Here is a 22,424-nt window from a genome sequence, read left to right on the forward strand (position 1 = left end):
GCAGCAGCTGTCGGGAGCAGTGACACTGGATTTAGGGCCAAAGTGACCTGAGGGTTTAGAGTGGAATTGCCTAAGAGAATGGCTTGGTACTTTCCTATTCTTCCAGAAGTCAGCCAATACCTCCTTTTTGTTCCAGTGAAGAAAGGACATGAAATGAAGTGAAAGTCGCTCCGGCATGTCTGACACTTTGCAACCGCATGGACTATACAGTCCATGGAATTCTCCAGGCCAGTATACTGCAGTGGGTAGCCTATCCCTTCTGCAGGGGATCTTCCCAACCCAAGAATCAAATCGAGGTCTCTTGCATTGCAGGCAAATTCTTTACCAACTGAGCTACCAGGGAAACCCAAAGAAAGGACATGGTGAGAGATGTACACAGTGGTGGGTCACCCCAGGGTGAACTGCTCGGTCCTGAAGTCTGGCAGGAGCTGCTACAGCTCAAAGGCTAGGGGGCCACCCTGAACAGTCTGTTTTAGTTGAGAAGTAAGTAGTGGGCCGAGGGATGTTTCCCGGAGCTTGAATTAATATCTGAGACTCATGCCTTGTCTCTCATGGACCTACAGTGTGAAAGGTTTAAGTCTGCTAGTTCCAAAGCTGGAGCCGAGACTAACCTTGTTTTTCTCATTTCACAGGTTGTTTGGTGCTCTTTTGTCAAAGTAAAGAGCTCAAGATATGTCCTTTTAAAGCCTGAGTTCAAGATCCTAATTCGACAGAATCCTGCCTTTCCCAGAAGCCCCTCAGCTCTGTGTGTCTTGGGTGTTCCGGCAGTTGCCTATTTTCTGTCAGGCAGAGGATGAAACCCAGGTACATGACTTGTTGCTTGTTGCCTTCTTTCGGGAGCCGTTCCATCCACAATCAGCCGAGTTCAGGGTTCCTATTTTGTACACATTTCGCTTGTTGTGACCAAGTCATTGACAAACATTGGAGTAAGAACCCTAGCCAACATTTCCCCAAACAAGGTAGGGGAAATCTTCAGTCCTTGAGGCAACACTGTCCAGCAGTACGGTTGGACTCCCTGTGCTTCTGGGTCCTGCCACCAGAAAGCAGACAGCTGCAGTGGTTCTTCTGCAGTAGGAATGCAGGGGAAAGTGTCCTTCCAGCCCAGAACTGAGAACCCCCAGTATTGTCCCACAGTAGTTGTGAGCAGAACATATATGGATTACTGTTACAGGCTGCAAATCTTGGGCTGTCTCACTAATGGCCCTCACGTCTTGGACAATGATTCCAAGCTGAACTCTACACTGTGGAGTTCAGATCTTTGGGAGGATAGGGGTTTTATATAGGAATCTACAAGGTTTAATTCATCCCAGTTAAGCCAACTTTTCAAGAATTGTTTGATATATCTTTGGGGTCTCTTGCCTCAGAAGGTACTGTTTTAAATTAGGTGTCCCAGTGTCCTTTATTTTTTTCTAGCTGTCCTGCATAGTTTGCAGGATCCTAAGTTCCCTCACCAGGAATTGAACCTGAACCACTGCAGCAAATGTGCCAACTTGTAACCACTGAACCAGCAGGGAATCCCTCCAGTGTCCCTAATAACAGGATTTGTATTGGCCACGTGTTTGTCGGCCTTCCCTGGAGTGCTGTCAGTGCACACTTCCTGCCTTACCTTTTTGTATACTTGGGGAGGGGGAATCAGTCTCTTTCTCCAGAGTGTCCACAAGTGTCATCTGCCTGCTTACCGGGTGCCCTGACAGGATGCTGATGTCAAGCTGTTCTGGTGAAAAAATTATTTGCACATTTAATTTACAAAAGAGGGATTGGACACGTTGGCATATATAAGAAACTGTTTCAGATTGAGGTCCCCTAATTGGCATTACAGAGGTTGTAAGAAAGAACAGCTTTGCACTTCTCCAGAAACTCTTGTGACCGGGATGGACTGAGTCGTTCTCTGCGCCATCTTGGTATCTACCAAGTATGCTGCACTGTAGCTATCAGAAGGTCAGTCAGCTTGTCCCCGCTGTCACAGGTACCTGGGGCTCCTGGGGCATCATCAGAGTGTTCATCTCTTTCTACTGCAACGACAGGCTCCTGTGTGTTACTGTTTTCCTTCTCACTCCTTAGCCAAGGACAGTCTATTTTCCAGTGCCCTCCTTACACTAAGCGTGTTGTTCCCTCCCCCGCGGTGGCTCACCTCTCCTCAGGTTACTCGTGCCCTGGGAGTCCACTGCTGCCACCAGGTAATGTGGCTTTCAGTCCTGCATCTTCTTGCTTCGTTTGCTGTTCCCTGCTGTTGAACACTTTTAAAGCAACATCTGCCAGTTGAGAAGGGGTCATTCCAAATGGACCATCTAACTTTTGTGAGTTTCTGATGTCTGGGCAGCTTTGTCCAATAAAGGTTATGTTTACCATTCTCATTATTTTCAGAGGCCTCAGGGTTGCATCACAGTAGTGCCTATAAGTATGATAAACTCTTTCTAGAAACTCTGATGGATACTCATTGGGTTCTTGGTGTATCTCTTGAATTTATCTAAGCTCTTTTGCCTGTGTACTCCTTTTCAAAGACCTGCTAAGATACACTTACTGTAATGCTCTCAGTTCAGTTCAGTCACTCAGTCATGTCCGACTGTCTGCGACTCCATGGACTTCAGCGAACCAGGCTTCCCAGTCCATTACCAACTCCCAGAGCTTACTCAAACTCATGTCCATTGAGTCAGTGATGCCATCCAACCACCTGATCCTCTGTCGTCCCCTTTTCCTGCTGCCTTCAATCTTTCCCAGCATCAGGGTCTTTTCCAATGAGTCAGTTCTTTGCATCAGGTGGCCAAAATACTGGAGTTTCAGCTTAAGCATCAGTCCTTCCAATGAATATTCAGCATTGATTTCCTTTAAGATTGACTGGTTGGATCCCCTTGCACCCCAAGGTACTCTCAAGAGTCATCTCTGACATCACAGTTCAAAAGCATCAATTCTTCAGCACTCAGTTTTCTTTATAGTCCAACTTTCACATCCATACATGACTACTGCAACAACTATATCTTTGACTAGATGGACCTTTGTCGGCAAAGTAGTGTCTCAGCTTTTTAATATGTTGTGTAGGTTGGTCATAGCTTTTCTTCCAAGAAGCAAGTCTTTTAATTTCATGGCTGCAGTCACCATCTGCAGTGATTTTGGAGCCCCCAAAATAGTGTCTGTTTCCATTGTTTCCCCAACTATTTGCCATGAAGTGATGGGACAGAATGCTGTGATCTTAGTTTTCTGAATGTTGAGCTTTAAGCCAGCTTTTTCACTCTCCTGTTTCACTTTCATCCAGAGGCTCTTTAGTTCTTCACTTTATGCCATAAGGGTGGTGTCATCTGCATATCTGAAGTTATTGATATTTCTTCTAGCAATCTTGATTCCAGTTTGTGTTTCATCCAGCCCAGCATTTTGAATGATGTACTCTGCATATAAGTTAGATGAGCAGGGTGACAATATACAGCATTGATGTACTCCTTTCCCTATTTGGAACCAGTCTGTTGTTCCATGTCCAGTTCTAACTGTTGCTTCTTGACCTACAGATTTCTCAGGAGGCATGGCAGGTGGTCTGGTATTCCCATCACTTGAAGAATTTTTCATAGTTTGTTGTGACCCACATAGTCAAAGACTATTCAATGAAGCAAAAGTAGATGGGAAGAAGATCTCTTTAAGGAAGGGGCAGGGTTTCTGGGAATTGGGCCTCTGCCTGCTTTTTGATCTTTTATGGTTATCCTGTGAACTATCATTGTGCCTGTGGGGGTGTCATTAAGGTGATGTGTTAGAGTGAGAGTGTAATGAGGCTTAAGGTCAACTGGAAGTAGACTCTTCCGCCATCTTGGGCCTCGTTGGGGTTCTAACTACTTTTTGTCATATCCTTTTTTCCCCAATGACTGTGTCATCCCCTCCCCCCACTTCTTTGAATGGTTGTGCCCTGCCCCCTTCCTTCTGTCTCATTGTGATCCTTTAGAATATTGAGGATGTTGTCTTCTAAGGAGTGATGTGGCTTGGTGCCAGAGGAAGAAAAATTGATCTTTATGTTTGAGCAGGTTCTTCTATCGAGGTCTGGTTAACAGAGGGCTCACGAGAGAGGAGGGAGGGGGCTAAAATGGGCAGAGGGAAAGTTTGCGTTTAATTTTCCTGTCTTGCCTTAAACTGTTGAGTTTTGATTTCATCAGTGCTCTCTCATGAGGCAGACATCTTACTGCATCCCACCTACTCTGAATTGTGTGGGCAAGAGGGGTCAGGAGACAGGGTGACTGAGAGGAATAGAAACGTGAAGAGAACAGAAGAGTGGGTGAGATCAGAGGACAGTGTGGAGGATGGGTGTTTTGCAAAGAGATGGTAAGAATGAAAGAATAAACAGTGAAAGTAGCAGATGGTAAAAAAACAAAGTGAAAGAAAGTTGGGATCTCTTGGGACATGAAGGAGTAAAGACAGAATAGGAGAGGAGCCCCTGATCAGTATGAAAAGGGAAGGTTAGTCACTTAGTCGTGCCTGACTTTTTGTGATTCCCGTGGACTGTAGTCCACTAGGCTCTTCTGTCCATGGAATTCTCCAGGCGAGAATACTGGAGTGAGTTGCCATTTCCTGTTCCAGGGCTGATCAGTATAATGAGGGTATAAAAGGGTGGAAGACATGGCCTTGGGAGAGACTGGATGCTGGGAGAGGAGAAGGGCTGCAACGGGGACAAAGTGAGCAGAGGAATAGAGGGTGGAAAGGTAGTTTGGCCACCAGAGGCGGGGCAGAGTGGGGATGAAGGGCATGTCACGGATTGAATGGTCGTAACCTGCAGGAGTGAGAGGGACACAAGGAAACAGGTCAGAAAGGTTGAGGGGGAACAATGTGCAGAGAGGCAGGACAGCAGAGAGGGACAAATAGACAAACAAAATGAAAGGGAAACATGAAATGAGGGGGTGGAGATCTGGACCCAGATGAGTGCTGAGCTGTTTGCTTATGCATGATTAAGTTGTGATGTATTTGATTTGTGGCTTTGGACTCCAAAATATACCTTTTAAAATTATTCTGATGAGGATGCAAATTGAAAATTTCCTGTCTGTATGTGTGCATTTTGTAATTATTTGTATCATAATACAGCTTCCAAGCCATCCTGTTCAGCCCAGGGGATAGTGACTTGACTCACACAGCTATGGGTCACCGCTTCCGTTTCCTGATGTGGAGTACAGGACGGGGAGACTGCTGGAGCCAGAAATGACATCTGTCGCCATGCCTCTCTCTCACTTTTAAGTAGGATGCAATGAATAGAGAACATTTCAAGATGAGTTCTTTCATGACCCACCTTGATACTAGAATCAGAATATCTGTATTAACTTAGAGAAATATTTTAGTGTGTTTAGATTCACACAGAGCAGAAAGGAAACAAATTGGTCAATTAGAAAACACTAAGTGCTCTAATAATGTTCGCCTGTCACTGGACACACGTAGCAGAGTGGCCCTGTGTTTCATGGAACATTACACTCTCAGGATAAAGAACAAAGTTCGATCCAGCCTTAACCCTGGACCCCAGAGAACTCCACCTACAGAGCCTAGTTAGTTACTTCAGTTGCTCAGTCGTGTCCGACTCTTTGCAAACCCATGAATCACAGCATGCCAGGCCTCCATGTCCATCACCAACTCCTGGAGTTCACTGTGAGTCACGTCCATCGAGTCAGCGATGCCATCCAGCCATCTCATCCTCTGTTGTCCCCTTCTCTTCCTGCACCCAATCCCTCCCAGCATCAGAGTCTTTTCCAATGAGTCAATTCTTCGCATGAGGTGGCCAAAGTACTGGAGTTTCAGCTTTAGCATCATTCCTTCCAAAGAACACCCAGGGCTGATCTTCAGAATGGACTGGTTGGATCTCCTTGCAGTCCAAGGAACTCTCAACAGTCTTCTCCAACAGCACAGTTCAAAAGCATCAATTCTTCGGTGCTCAGCTTTCTTCACAGTCCTATAGAGCCTAATGAAGGTACAAGCCCCAGGCCGTCCCTGCCTGGCTCTCTGCAACTTGCCCTGACTTCCCACTTGAGCCCTTGACGTTTGCCTTGCAGCTCCTCCAGGATGAGTGAGTAAAACACACTTCCATTTCGCTTTCCCTTGCAGTCTTCTATTGAGTTGTGACATAACGTCCAGCACTGAGGACCTTGACTTAACAAATGTTAGTGAAACAAATTCACAACAGTGGTATTAGACACATCTAATAAACATACGAAGAGGAACTAAAGAGCTTCTTGCTGAAAGTGAAAGAGTGACAAAGCTGGCTTAAAGCTCAACATTCAGAAAACTAAGATCATGGCATCTGGTCCCACCACTTCATGGCAAATAGATGGGGAAACAATGGAAATGGTGACAAACTTTACTTTTTTGGGCTCCAAAATCACTGCAGATGGTGACTGCAGCCATGAAATTAAAAGACGCTTGCTCCTTGGAAGCAAACTTATGACCAACCTAGACAGCATATTAAAAAGCAGAGACATTACTTTGCCAACAAAGGCCCATCTAGTCAAAGCTTTGGCTTTTCAGTAGTCATGTATGGATGTGAGAGTTGAACTATAAAAAAAGCTGAGAGACAAAGAATTGAACTGTGGCATTGGAGGAGACTCTTGAGAGTCCTTTGGACTGCAAGAAGATCCAACCAGCCTATCCTAAAGGAAATCAGTCCTGAATATTCATTGGGAGGACTGATGCTAAAGCTGAAACTCCAATACCTCGGCCACCTGATGCAAAGCATTGCCTCATTGGAAAAGACCCTGATGCTGGGAATGACTGAAGGCAGGAGAAGGGGACAACAGAGGATGAAATGGTTGGATGGCACCACCAACGCGATGGACATGATTTTGAATAAGCTCCGGGAGTTTGTGATGGACAGGGAAGCCTGGAGTACTGCAGTCCATGGGGTGGCAAAGAGTCGGACATGACTGAGCGACTGAACTGACTAACTGAACAAACATACAAAGAAGATTTAGCAGCAACTTGACATGATTTCTTTTAGACCAAAGAAAAGGAGGGAACACTTCCCAGCTCAATGTATGAGGCCAGTATTACCGTGAGACAATACGAGACAAAGCTTTCAGAAGAAAAGAAAAGATAAAGATAACTACCAACTAAATCCCACATGAAGAAGCAAACATTGTTAACAAAATATTAGCAATAGAAATCAGCAAGAGACAAAAATAATTGTATGCCGTGATCCAATGGGGGTATAGAATGAGGGATAGAAGGCTATCTCGAATTTCAATCAATGTCATCCAGACTGTTGACAGACAAAAGAAGGAAAATCAAACTGTCTTGTCAATTGATTCAGAAACTGCATTTAACAAAAGTAAACAACCATTTATAATATAAACTTCAGAAAACAAAGAAGAGTGGGAACCTCCCTCAACTCAAGAAAGAACACCTGCAAAAACTTACAGCAAACACCATACTCAATGGTGAAAGACTGGATGCTTTTCCCCAGAGATTAGGAAGCAGACCAATATGTCCATTCTCAGCACTGCTATTGACATTGTTTTAGACATTCTAGCCAGTAAATTAAGGGAGTAAAGTAAATAAAAGCTCTAAGGACTTCCCTGGTTGTCCAACCAGTGGATAAGACTCTGTGCTCCCAATGCAGAGGGTCTGGTTTTGATCACTGGTCGGGGAACTAGATTCCGCATGCCACAACTAAGACTTCACATGCTGCAAGGAAAAGATGCTACAAGGAAGACTGAAGATCTCAGGTGCCACAACCGAAGTCCAACATTGCCAAATTAATAAATACAAATCAATGTTTTAACAAAAAGTGATAACAGCTATATGGAGAGAAAAGGATGTTAAAATTGTACACCCATCAGGAGAAGACAGTCTGGCTGTGGTAGGCTGAATAATGCACTCCCCCCTGCTCCAATACTGTCCACATCCTCTTATCTAGAACATGTTGAGTACTACTTTAAATGTCCAAGGGCAGTCTGCAAATGTGATCTAGTTATAATCTGCACACAGGAGATTAGATTGGATGAACAGGTAAATGAAATATCATTCCAAAGGTCCTTCTAAGAAAAATACAGATGGAGATAGAATCATCTTGAATCCGGTGATGTCATGGAAGGTAAAGAGATTTTAAGATACCTTGGGACTCCCCTGGTGGTCCAGTGGCTAAGACTCCACACTCCCAACATAGGGGACCCTGGTTCAATCCCTGGTCAGGGAACTAGATATATGACACAATTAAGAGCTTGAATGCTACAACTAAAGATCCCACGTGCTTAAAACAAGAACTGGTCAAAAAAATAAATATTAAAAAAAAAATTTTAATGCCACCTTGCTGCCTTCAAATGTAGAGTAAGAAAACAATGAGTAGAAGGAAGAAAATAACATGTAGAAACAGGAAAGGCAAGGAAAAGTATTCTGACCTGGAGAATCCAGATGCACCACAGGGCTGTGGGTTCATTTTACAATTCTGGCATCCAGAACTGCAAGAGAACAAATTTGTTGTTTTAATCCACTCAGTTGGTGGTGATTTGTTACATCAATAGGAAATTTAATGAAATGGAATATGTGAAAGGCAAAAGGATTTACAGGAATTTCTAGTAAACATATTAGGTGTCAGGATACAAGAAAAACATACAAAACACTACTGCAATTTTACACATTAGCGATATATCTGTAATTTTTGAGTATCTCTTTCCTTTTTTTTTTAATATATTTGTGTTGGGTATTAGCTGCCGTACAGACACTCTAGTTGCAGGACTCAAGCTTAGTTACTCTGCATGTGAGATCATAGTTTCCTGACCAGAGATAGAACTTGTGTCCCCTGCATTGCAAGGTGGATTCTTAACCACTGGACCAAAAGAAGTCCTGTCTTTCCATTGTTAATTGACATAACCTCTCATATAGTTGTGATTATGGTAACTTTCTAATAGTTTCTCTTTTCAGTTCAGTTCAGTCGCTCAGTCACATCTGACACTTGGAGACCCCATGAACCGCAGCACAGGCCTCTGTGTCTATCACCAACTCCCAGAGTCCACCTAAACCCATGTCCATTGAGTCGGTGATGCCATCCAACCATCTCATCCTCTGTTGTCCCCTTGTCCTCCTGCCCTCAATCTTTCCCAGCATCAGGGTCTTTTGCAATAAGTCAGTTCTTCGCATCAGGTGGCCAAAGTATAGGAGTTTCAGATTCAGCATCAGGCCGTCCAATGAACACCCAGGACTAATCTCCTTTAGGATGGACTGGTTGGATCTCCTTGCAATCCAAGGGACTCTCAAGAGTCTTCTTTAACACCACAGTTCAAAAGCATCAATTCGTCAGCGCTCAGCTTTCTTTTTTTTCAGCTTTCTTTATAGTCCTACTCTCACATCCATACATAACCACTGGAAAAACCATAGGCTTGACTAGACATAGACCTTTGTTGACAAAGTAATGTCTGCTTTTTAATATGCTGTCTAGTTTGGTCATAACTTTCCTGCCAAGGAGTAAGCATTTTTTAATTTCATGGCTGCAATCACAAGCTGCAGTGATTTTGGAGCCCAGAAAAATAAAGCCAGCCACTATTTCCAGTTTCCCCATGAAGTGATGGGACCGGATGCAATGATCTTCGTTTTCTGAATGTTGAGCTTTAAGCCAACTTTTTCACTCTGCTCTTTCACTTTCATCAAGAGGCTTTTTAGTTCCTCTTCACTTTCTGCCATAAGGGTGGTGTCATCTGCATATCTGAGGTTATTGATATTTCTCCCAGCAATCTTTATTACAGCTTGTGCTTCCTCCAGCCCAGCATTTCTCATGATGTACTCTGCATATAAGTTAAATAAGCAGGGTGACAATATACAGCCTTGACGTACTCCTTTTCCTATTTGGAACCAGTCTGTTGTTCCATGTCCAGATCTCACTGTTGCTTCTTGACCTGCATACAGGCTTCTCAAGAGGCAGGCCAGGTGGTCTGGTATTCCCATCCCTTTTAGAATTTTCCACAGTTTATTGTGATCCACACAGTCAAAGGCTTTGGCATAGTCAATAAAGCAGAAATAGATGTTTTTCTATTTCTGCCTTCACAGGCTAAACACTTTTATCACTTACTGGATCTGAAAATGCCACACACCAGTGTACCACTAATTGAGAATTCAGCTTGTTTTTTGTGGCCTTTAACAAGCCCGACTGAGAGGAGCTACTCTATGTCGAAGGTTGGGGTGCCAGCTGAGAGGAGCTACCCCATGTCCAAGGTCAGGGGTGGCGGCTGAGAGGAGCTACCCCATGTCCAAGGTCCGGGATGGCAGGCGAGAGGAGCTACCCCACATCCAAGATCAGGGGCGGCAGCTGAGAAGAGCTATCCCACGTCCAAGGTCAGGGGTGGCAGCTGAGAGGAGCTACCCCACGTCCAAAGTAAGGAGCAGTGGCTGCACCTTGCTGGAGCAGCTGTGAAGAGATACCCCACGTCCAAGGTAAGAGAAACCCAAGTAAGATGGTAGGCACTAAGAGAGGGCATCAGAGGGCAGATAGACTGAAACCACAATCACAGACAACTAGCCAATGTTATCACATGGACCACCGCCTTGTTTAACTCAATGAAACTAAGCCATGCTCTGTGGGGTCACCCAAGACGGATGGGTCATGGTGGAGAGCTCTGACAGAATGTGGTCCACTGGAGAAGGGAATGGCAAACCACTTCAGTATTCTTGCCTTGTGAACCCCATGAATCGTATGAAAAGGCAGAAAGATAGGACACTGAAAGATGAACTCCATAGGTTGGTAGGTGCCCAATACGCTACTGGAGATCAGTGGAGAAATAACTCCAGAAAGAACGAAGGGATGGAGCCAAAGAAAAAACAACACCCAGTTGTGGATGGGACTGGTGATAGAAGCAAGGTTCAATGCTGTAAAGAGTAATATTGCATAGGAAGCTGGAATGTTAGGTTCATGAATCAAGGCAAATTGGAAGTGGTCAAACAAGAGATGGCAAGGGTGAACGTCGACATTCAAGGAATCAGCAAACTAAGATGGATTGTAATGGGTTAATTTAACTCAGATGACCATTATATCTACTACTGTGGGCAGGAATCCCTTAGAAGAAATGGAGTAGCCATCATAGTCAACAAGAGTCCAAAATGCAGTACTTGGATGCTATCTCAAAAACGACAGAATGATCTCTGCTAGTTTCCAAGGCAAACCATTTAATATCATGGTAATCCAAGTCTATGCCCCAAGAGTAACGCGGAAGAAGCTGAAGTTGAACGGGTCTATGAAGACCTACAAGACCTTCTAGAACTAACACCCAAAAAAGATGTCCTTTTCATTTTAGGGGACTGGAATGCAAAAGTAGGAAGTCAAGAAACACCTGGAGTAAGAGGCAAATTTGGCCTTGGAGTACAGAATGAAGCAGGGCAAAGGCTAATAGAGTTCTGCCAAGAGTTTCTCTTTTAGTCCTCCATTAAAATGATATGATTTCTAATAGAAAATAAATTATTGTTACTCTATAGTGTTTCATCTCTTACTCATGTTTATCTTCTAAACCTCAGAAACCACAATCTTGTCCAATTATGTCAGTTCAGTTCAGTAGGTCAGTCGAGTCCGACTCTTTGCGACCCCATGAATTTCAGCACGCCAGGCCTCCCTGTCCATCACCAACTCCCGGAGTTCACTCAAACTCACGTCCATCGAGTCGGTGATGCCATCCATCCATCTCATCCTTTGTCGTCCCCTTCTCCTCCTGCCCCTAGTCCCTCCCAGTACCAGAGTCTTTTCAAATGAGATAACTCTTTGCATGAGGTGGCCAAAGTATTGGAGTTTCATCTTCAGCATCAGTCCTTCCAATGAACACCCAGGACTGATCTCCTTTAGGATGGACTGGTTGGATCTCCTTGCAGTCCAAGGGACTCACAAGAGTCTTCTCCAACACAATTCAAAAGCATTCTATTTCCAGTTTACAATATTGTAAAGTTTAAAAATTAAATAAAATTAAAAAAAAAAAAAACCAAAAGCATTAATTCTTTGGCGCTCAGCTTTCTTTATAACCCAACTCTCATATCCATACACAACTACTGGAAAAACCATAGCGCCTTAGCATACACACATGGTGCGTATAAAAGTTACATTTTCACTATTCTACAGACTAAACTGTGAAACAGAATTATGTCTTAAAAAAACAGTCTAAATACATGATTGAGATGTTTATTCCTGTCCTTTTCTTCTGGGAGGCGGCCCAAAGGACACAGATATTTATTGGATTGGCCAGTTTTGTTCAGGTTTTTCTGTTAAGTTCTTCCAAAAGATGTTTGTAAATACACTGAGGTCATCCTAACTGACCAGCAGCATTTGATTTTTGTGGGCACAGAGCTGGGAGATGGCTCTACTCTCTCAGAATTACTATATGCACAGAGTCCACCTGCACTTGGTCTGCTGCCTGAGGTGCCACCGCAGGGAGCCTCCCCTCAGCTGTTCCCCCAGAAATACAACTGGGACAAAGTGACTTGTCCCACGCTTTGTGCCTGCCTGCACCTCGGCCCTGTCAACTGCAACAAGAATTATTGTAGCCATGCCAACAACCTGGGCCTCAGTTTAGCAACACGGTGACAAGTTCTTTGAGGCGAGACAACGTGGATTCAAGCTCCCATCCAGTCACTTCCTGGGATGGGGTGATTTTTGTTCCATTCAAGTTCCTTCATCTGGGGTACGAGAAAGAACATGAGTACATATTTTGGAGTTCAAATTCAAAAAGATAGCATGCGTAAAGCATTAAAAAAAGGACTCGCACACTGTGATATAAAAGTGAATTTGAGTCCAATTTAACATCAGTTATTAAGGAAAGTATTTTCGGTTGGGAACAAAGAACACATCTCAGTTTCTCTGCAAGATCTTCTGGCTCTGAATGTGAACACAACACTGAGAAACGGCAGGATAACTTGCAGGTATTTGGCACTGGAGACTAGTTTCCTATCACAAAATACAGTTGGAATCCACAGTCATTCCCTTCACTGTGTGCTTGTGCAACTCTACTCACTTGACTTTCAAGCACCTGATCACCGCCAACTCCCAAATTAAACATTTCATTTCACCATTTTGCCATTTCAGTTTTTTCATGGAAGTGAACCCCACCCCTAAAGAAACACAGCTTCTTCATGTTTATGCTTCACCTACTTTGTACACATCATGGCATTTATGAGTATATTCAGGTCACAAAAGTTTGAAAACAACCCACTGATTCATATATACCTTGGTGTAAAGACGACAGACAGCTTCTGGGAGCACCTGTTATTTACCAGGTGGGATACTGACCAACCCATGAATCAATCAATAAGGCCATAGAGATCGTTAACATTTACTCCTGAAGACCAGCGGGCCCTGACTGCAGGAGCTCCACAGGAACGGGGAAAACAGAGACTTCACTCTTAACAGGTGCAGACGAAGCCTCACCCATCCTGAGACAAAGCTGAGATGAAGGGCAAAACACAATGGTTTGCTAGGATCCTGGATGGTGAGACCTGCCTGCTGGTCTTGAAGGATCTCTGAAGGGTGGGGGGTGGGCTGTGGCTCACTGTGGGGACACAGATCCTGAGGGCAGAACTATCAGAGAGCACTCATCTGTGTGAGGTCTCCATCTTGGCCTGACACTGGATCCACTCAGAACCTGTAGGCTACAGCAATGAGGCCGCTAAGGCCAAAGGATGAAAGGGCCAGGATGCAGCCCTAACCATCAGCAGACAGGCTGTCCAAATGCTTCCTGTACACATGCCTTTTGATGTAACTCTAACCACAAAGGGTCAAGACCCAGTTCTAACCATAACTGTGAAGGCACAAGCCTCCAGACCAGCCTCACCCAGCAGGGTTGTTGGTAAGCTGCCCAGCCGTGTCTGACTCTTTGCGACCCCTTGGACTGCAGCAAGGAAGGCTTCCCTGTCTTTCGCCATCTCCTGGAGTTTGCTCAAACTCATATCCATTGAGTCGGTGATGTCATCCAACCCTCTAGTCCTCTGTCGCCCCCTTTTCCTCCTGTCCTCAATCTTTCCCAGCATCAGGGTCTTTTCCAACGAGTTGGCTCTTCACGTCAGGGGGCAGACACCAAAAGCAAGAAAAGTAGAGTCCCACAGCTTGCAAACCGAGTCCACAAATACCCGTGGGAAACCACCGTGCGATCAGATGTCCTCTGGCCCTTGGATCAGAATAAGGGTGCCTGGGATATCTCCTGCAGAGGGCCACTTCTCCAAGGTCAAGAAACGTACCTACACTACCAGATAGATAAAAATACAAATAGTAATTTACACAAAACAAGGTGACAGAGGAATATGATTCAGAGAGAGGAAAAAGATGAAACCCCAGAAGAACTAAGTTACAGGGAGATAGACAATCTACCTGAAAGACTTCAGAGTAATTGTAGTAAACATGATCAAAGAACTTGGGAGAAGAATGCACGACCTGAGAACTGAGAAGTATTTAACGAAGACTTAGAAAATATAACAACCAACCAAACAGAACGGAGGAATATAGTAAGTGAAATTTAAAAAAAAAAAAACAAAGAACAAACTAAAATGAATCAGAACAGGCTAAATGAGGCAGAAAACACATCAGTGAGCCAGAAGAAAGAGTACTGAAAATCACCCCTATTGAACAGAATAAAAAAGACCAAAAGGAGATTTTAAGAGACCTCTGGGACAATAAGCCACTAATATTTGTCCTGTAGGAGTCCCAGAAGAAGACAGGAAAAGACCTTCGGAGGAGAAAACAGCTGAAACCACACTAATCTGGGAAAGGAAACAGTCACCCAAGTCTAAGAAACACCAAGAGCCCATATCTAAATAAAAACTTCATCGTAAGGAGAAGCCAAAAATCTGTAACAGATACGTAATCAAAATACACATGAAAATACCCTCAACATTCTGAGACTGTCCACTGTGTCACGCTCCTTGGAGCACCCACTTACCAGGTTGAATTCTGCCCAATGCATGAATCATTCAATAAAGCCAATGAGGGACTTCTCCAATGGTTCAGTGGTTAAGAATCCGCCTATCAATGCAGAGCATCAGGTTCCATCCTGGGTCTGAGAAGATCCCACATGCCACAGGACAATTAACAGTGTGTGCTGCATCTACTGAGTCCATGCTTTAGAGCCTGTGAGATGCAATTACTGAGCCCTCGCATCTAGAGGCTGTGCTCCCCAACAAGAAAAGCCAATACACACAGCAACTAGACAAACCTTGCATGCAGCAACGAAGACCCAGCACAGCCAAAAATAAAAATAAAGCAGATAAGACCTTTAAGTTTATTTGATGCAATTTTTGTACAGTAATGGAAGTCGGTCTAAAATGCACTGCTGTGCTATTTGGATTACAGTCATATGAATGTTCTGGCATAGAGTGTAGAGAGAGTAACTTTAGTTACAAATTATGACTATGTAACCCCCAAATTTTATGTTGTTTGATTCCATGGTGACAAGAAATTGTTCTAGATTATTTAAACCTGAGAGCGGAATGGTGCCTTCTTAGCTGCTGTTATAAGTACTGAAGTGAGAGAAAACTGTGTTGATGGAATAAACACCATTCATCCAGGGTTGTGACATAAGGGTTTCTATTTTATTCATGGAAACAGGAAACCTTGATACATTCAGAATGTAGTTCTTTGAATACAATAGTAGCAAATGGTAATGATAGCTGTTAAATGTGATTCATTCACATACACATAATATCCTGGTTCAGATCAAACTGATGCTCAAAATAATTGCTCTGTGTCAGGGGACGTTCAACTTTAAGGGATCCAATATGTTGCATTTTCTTCTTTAGTGTGCTGTTTCTCAAGGAGTCTGTATTCCTTACCAGTTCCTGGAAAATAGGAACGAGCAGAGCTGCACACAGTTCTCAGGACTGAGATAATGAGAAAGGGCACCTGCTTGGATTCCTTTCAGTGACTCCCTTCAGTGACCTTTTACTTAAAGGTAATTAATCAGTTATGCCCCTCTTCCTCAGTATATGGAATGCTTTCTGGCCCTTTGAAGATTGTTATTTGCTTGGCTTTGTTTTTGCTCAATTTTTTTACTGCCTAAAGCTGCCTTGTATGAAGATACATAAACATGCGTTTCTGCAAATAAAGCACCCTTGTTTCGAGATGTGGGTCCCCTGCTTCCTTCTTCTCGTCCACTCCAGTCCCTGGGTCCCAGTCTACAAAGACTGTGACAAGTGGCGCCCGAATAGGGACCTGGTGAACGCCCCTGGCAAGCGGCTGGAGTCGACTGTTAGGACCTACGGAGGTCGGTAAGTGCGTGGTTATATGACAAACGGCTGGAAAGCCCCACCACTTTTCTACTTTACTTCATCATTTATTTAAGGTTCAAGGACTTTGGTTTTGCATCAGTGGATAGAGGCTTGTCTCCAAACAGTGGTTAAATATAATCCCTGGTTCCCTGATGAAGGCAGTTTCCATTTAGAAATTTTGAGCCAGGTTAAAGAACATGTTGAACAAGCCACAAGATGGGGAGAAAATATTCGAATAAATTTCTGGCTCTTGTGGGCCTACATTTAAGCTGTGATCTTGCTATTTCAAGGCCATTCTAGCCGCCCTGATATTCGTCAACAAGCAGAATGCTCATTATACGAATATAAATTAGATGATAAGAATTTACAGAAGGCCCAATTACAGCAACATAAAATGTTTCAAAACTTCCCCACCATCCCTGCTCCATCTGTCCCAAGTGCTCCTCCCCCTTCTCTTGTAATGGGCACAAAACCAAAGGTCCCCTCAATTAGAGGACAAAATTAATCTCATGATGATTCTTCTGATGCTCTCTTTGACACTAAAGCCAACAATACTTTTTTTGCTGACAAGAAGCCCCTAACACACACTCATATTTATGAAAACAGACGATCCACTCATTGTTCTTCACGACGAAGCCTTTCTGATTTACTGGCTTTGAAATCGGACTCTCTGAGGCCAATGATCTTCTTGCCTTTCTTCTGTTGGGAAATGTTTACGCTGAAGGGCAACTAATACTGCAATATGAACGCACTGATTTTTCTCACATGCAACAGATGAAAAAAGCTGTAACTGTGTACGGCCCTCATTCACCTTTTAGTAAAGAACTTCTAAATGCATGCTTGAAAGTGAAAGTGAAGTCGCTCAGGCAAGTCCGACTCTTTGCCACCCCATGGACTGTAGCCTACCAGGCTCCTCTGTCCATGGCACATTCCAGGCAATAGTACTGGAGTGGATTGCTATTTCCTTCTCCAGGGGATCTTTCCGACCCAGGGATCAAATCCGGGTCTCCCGCATTGTAGACAGACACTTTTATATTTTCAATAAAATCATTACTCAGCCATTAAAAATGAAATTCCATCAGTTGCAACAAAATGGATAGTACTGTAAGTAAGTCACTGAAGGGAGTCACTGAAGGGAATCCAAGCAGGTGCCCTTTCCCATGTTCTAAGTTCTGAGAACTGTGTGCAGCTCTGCTCGTTCCTGTTTTCCAGGAACTGATAAGGAACAGAGTCTCTGAGAAACGGCACACAAAGGAAGAAAATGCAATATATTGGATCCCTTAAAGCTGAACGTCCTCTGACAATTCCCCCTTTTTTATTTTTTCATAATTGGGGGTGACTGTAGATACTTTTTGTGAAAAAAGCCGGGACCAATTGAGTTTGTTTAGTTTGAACAGTTTTAGTTGAAAGGCACTGGTATACTACAAATGTAATCACCAAGATAATTATCAGTGTTACAGCTCTAGATCCATTACTATGTGTAATGCTTTGAAACCATCCTGGAGGTTCTAGCCCAGATAATTGATCAGCTAGCTGGTCAGCTAAGGTTTCCAAATTGTTGGAAGAGTAGACTCTTAGAGAAGGTTTCAAAGATTTCCTTTTCTAATAATTGTACATTTAAGGAAGCATTATCACGTATGTTTTACAAGTGAAATTTTATTTGTTCCCAATACTAGGCACTATAGTTGAACCGAACAGGGGTAATACAAAATTGAGTAGAATTCCAGTCACATTTTAGTATAACTTGTTTTTGTAAACCTATTAATTGATCTCTGACCCATTGGATGGCTGTTTTTATTTCCTGTATTTCATCTTGAACTTCCTCATTTACCTGAGCCTGAGTGGTCCACACAGTATGAGCATCTTTGGTCCAGTTTTGAATACAGTTGTGTGTTTGAACTGAGGTTTGTAAAGCAATGCCTGCAACAGCGGCAGTAGTGCAAATGGCTATTAATCCCAAAATGCCAAGAATTAACTATCCAATGAATCATTTAGATCATCAAAGTAATTGAGTACGTAGCCGGGAGGCAAGTCCTGCCATGGGACCCTCTTCCCAGTGTTGTTAAAGATTTACTGGCAACCATAGATTATGGCAAGACTGAAGAATCAAAAGGGATTCATTTTTCAAAGAAACTAAGGAATTAAGACAAGTATACATTTTAAAGTCTTATTAAACTGCAAGTTCCCTATAGCTATAAAAAAAGGAAGGGGACCACAAGCTTGTATGAAATATGAATGATTATAACAAAAGGAATAGTTATGTTTTATAACTATTATAATGTTTTCTATTATAATATGTTTTATATTATTATATGCTTTATGTTTTATAATAGGCTGGACTATGTATGGAAGGGCTTCCCAATCATACTGACCATGATGAGTCATGTCCTAGTTTTACATTATTTTCCGCCCTCCCTGTTGCTAATTCACACACACTGTTGAATCTCGTAATTCAGGCTGTATGTGTTTCCAGGAAACACAGTGTGAATGAATCATATTTAATAAAGTTGGCCCCTTCATTTCACTGATTCCTTCCCAGAGACCATCATGAAATGCATGTAGCAAATGCGTTTGATCAATGCATTACCAAAGCCAAGCTCTTAGAGCTCACCACACAACAGGCCAATAAACTGAGAGACTACTTGTTGGGCAAGGAATAGTGACTTTATTCAGAAAGCCAGGAGACCAAAAAGATGGTGGACTACTGTCCCAAAGAATAATCTCTGAGGAGTTAGAATTCAGGTTTATTTTACACGAAAAGATCTCTATAGTTTCTTTTCAAATATGGACTTACTGCAGTTGCTCAGTACCTGAACTAAAGTAATCAGAGAATACATATAGTGAGAAAGGTAAAGGATTTGCCACAACCACTGAGTCTGGGAAGTATGGCTCCACTATGTTCCTATCTTGTGACTTTTGGGTAAGATCCTTGCCACACACATTACATTGCTGTGTGTTTTCTCCAGGATAAATACTCTGATACTACTGGAGAGATGTTGAGCTGTGAGGATAGGGTTTTTTGTTTGTTTGTTTTTACACTTGTGAAATTGGTGAGGAATCTTTCTAGAATGAATTCATGTTCTAGAGACCTAATAAATACATATATATCTGGCTTCTATCCAGTATGAATTTTCTCATGAAGCCTAAGAGGTTGTCACATTCATATTTGTATGGTTTTTCAGTAGTATGAATTCTCTGACCAATAGTAGGGTGTGAATTTTGAACTTTGAAGATTTCTACCATATACCACGTTCACATACGTTTCTCTCATGTATGGATTTTCTGATGTTTAGTCAGTGCTGAGACCTGAGTAAAGGATTTTCCACACTCAAAACACTTGAAAGGTTTCTCTATATGTATTCTGCGATGACTTGTAAGGTGTGAATTCCGACTGAAGAACTTGCCACACTCATCACATCTGAAAGGTCTCTCTCCAGTATGAATTCTCCAGTGAAGTCGAAGATGTGGTTTCTGACTGAAGACTTTTCCACACTCAACACATTTGTAAGGTTTCTCACCAGTATGAACTGTCTGATGCCTTAAAAGGATTGCCTTTACACAAAAGGCCTTGCCACATTCATCACATTTGTAAGGTTTCTCTCCAGTATGAATTGTCTGATGCCTTAAAAGGATTAACTTTGCACGAAAGGCCTTGCCACACTCATCACATTTGTAAGGTTTCTCTCCACTATGAACTGTCTGATGCCTTAAAAGGACTGCCTTTACACAAAAGGCCTTGCCACACTCATCACATTTGTAAGGTTTCTCTCCAGTATGAACTGTCTGATGACTTAAAAGCATTGACTTTACACGGAAGGCCTTGCCACACTCATCACATTTGTAAGGTTTCTCTCCAGTATGAACTGTCTGATGCCTGAAAAGTATTGCCTTTACACGAAAGGCCTTGCCACACTCATTACATTTGTAAGGTTTCTCTCCAGTATGAACTGTCTGATGACTTAAAAGCATTGACTTTACACGAAAGGCCTTGCCACACTCATCACATTTGTAAGGTTTCTCTCCAGTATGAACTGTCTGATGCCTTAAAAGGGTTGATTTTACACGAAAGGCCTTGCCACACTCATCACATTTGTAAGGTTTCTCTCCAGTATGAACTGTCTGATGCCTTAAAAGGATTGACTTCACACGAAAGGCCTTGCCACACTCATCACATTTGTAAGGTTTCTCTGCAGTATGTAATCTCTTATGACTTATGAACTGTGAAGGTTGACCAAAGTGCTTGCCACACTCATTACATTTGTAAGGTTTCGCTCCAGAATGAACGCTCTGATGACCAGCAAGCTGTTCACTTCGGTTGAAGACTTTGTCACATATATCACATTTAAATAATTTTTGTCCTGTATGAATTTTCTGATGTCTCCTGAGATTTGAGCTGTGAGTAAAGGCCTTGCCACACTCTTCACATTTGTAAGGTTTCTCTCCAGTATGAACTGTCTGATGAATTAAAAGGATTGACTTTACACGAAAGGCCTTGTCACACTCATCACATTTGTAAGGTTTCGCTCCAGAATGAACACTCTGATGACCAGCAAGGTGTTCACTTCGGCTGAAGACTTTGTCACATATATCACATTTAAATAATTTCTGTCCTGTATGAATTTTCTGATGTCTCCTGAGATTTGAGCTGTGAGTAAAGGCCTTGCCACACTCATCACATTTGTAAGGTTTCTCTCCAGTATGAACTGTCTGATGCCTTAAAAGGATTGACTTTACACGAAAGGCCTTGCCACACTCATCACATTTGTAAGGTTTCTCTCCAGAATGAACGCTCTGATGACCAGCAAGCTGTTCACTTCGGCTGAAGACTTTGTCACATACATCACATTTAAATAATTTCTGTCCTGTATGAATTTTCTGATGTCTCCTGAGGTTTGAGCTGTGAGTAAAGGTCTTGCCACACTCATCACATTTGTAAGGTTTCTCTCCAGTATGAACTGTCTGATGACTTAAAAGGATTGACTTTACACGAAAGGCCTTGCCACACTCATCACATTTGTAAGGTTTCTCTCCAGTATGAACTGTCTGATGACTTAAAAGGATTGACTTTACACGAAAGGCCTTGCCACACTCATCACATTTGTAAGGTTTTTCCCTGTGTGCTTTGAGGTCTTGCGTTACTACTGAAGGATTCATAAAGTCATTCCCATATACATTAGAAACACTGGTTTGGGCACATGGAGGAATTCTTTGAAGTGGTGAAAATGAGAAACTGTTGTTGACAGACCTCTCAACTTTATTATATTCAGAAATTATCCCACGAGTTTGAAATATCTGCAGTTTATCCTGAGACTTAAATCCAAGCCTCCTTCCAAAGGACTTGATTCCTGCATCCTTTCCATCATGTGAATCTATTCCATCAGGCACATTTCCATTAAGGCTTACAGGTGTTCCTTTGTAATTTCTTTTGTCATCTCTCCCCTGACACTCAAAGTCACATGTATTTTCCTGACTTCCCCAAAGATGAAAATGTTTGATTTCACAGCTTTCAGGTCTTCCCAGCATCAATGTTTGGAATATTTCTCGTTTATCACTGTTCGCTTTGGGTTGTAAATGCTTGATCACATGTGTAGGAGAGATATCTACAAGATAAAAAGAACCACAGGTATCATGTTCACAGTAATTCAAAAATAAATCTTTCATGTTGAATATATATTACACCAAAAGTAATACTTACAACAAGTTGTGAAACACCACAATGATGACCTTAAGTTTTTAGAAACACTAAAGAAATAGAATTCTTAACTTAAGAAAGCATGATAACATAAATTCACCGTTAAGGTAGCCTAGTTTTAAAAACCATATGTGAAACACACTCACGTTGGACAATCTTAGGCCAACTCTCGAAACACAGTATTTTTCTACCAGGACCCCTAGGAACGTATCAAACAACACTTGTCTCAAAATGAAAAGAAAAATATTACACTATCATTGTATTTTGCATACTTACTGTACATAAATAAATTCTAAACACTATATTATATATTGTAACAGCAAAGAATCCAAAACCAAGCTTACCTAATTAATAATTAACTATTCATAATTGGTTGTTTACAATTGAAAACAAGTGAGAAAATGAAGAATATGACTAAAACAATTCTTTGGAAATAGCAGTTTTCTAAATCTGCTATAGAACTACGTACCCAAAAAGAAAAGGCATTTTACAATGTTAACAAGTAGTATGTGTCAGCTGTATTGCAGAATACACGCTAAAAGACCATTATCTGTACATGACATATACA

At 42.4% G+C, this 22,424-nt stretch overlaps 1 protein-coding gene across 5 annotated transcripts in view; it reads right to left on the reverse strand.

Moving 5' to 3' along the window:
• Nucleotides 1-22,424, reverse strand: part of LOC133229645 (zinc finger protein 665-like) — a 171,845-nt gene that overhangs the window by 120,865 nt on the left and 28,556 nt on the right. For 4 of the 5 annotated variants that reach the window (XM_061386222.1, XM_061386223.1, XM_061386224.1 and 1 more), the window contains one exon: nucleotides 15,468-21,764. The exons of the other annotated variant lie outside the window; for it this stretch is intronic. In XM_061386222.1, the coding sequence (XP_061242206.1) occupies nucleotides 19,432-21,764 (2,333 nt within the window). In that variant the 3' untranslated portion in view covers nucleotides 15,468-19,431. Of the gene's footprint in view, nucleotides 1-15,467; nucleotides 21,765-22,424 lie in introns of those variants that run through there. 5 annotated transcript variants of the gene reach the window in all.

This window comes from Bos javanicus, chromosome 18 (assembly GCF_032452875.1).
Source record: "Bos javanicus breed banteng chromosome 18, ARS-OSU_banteng_1.0, whole genome shotgun sequence".
NCBI lineage: Eukaryota > Metazoa > Chordata > Mammalia > Artiodactyla > Bovidae > Bos > Bos javanicus.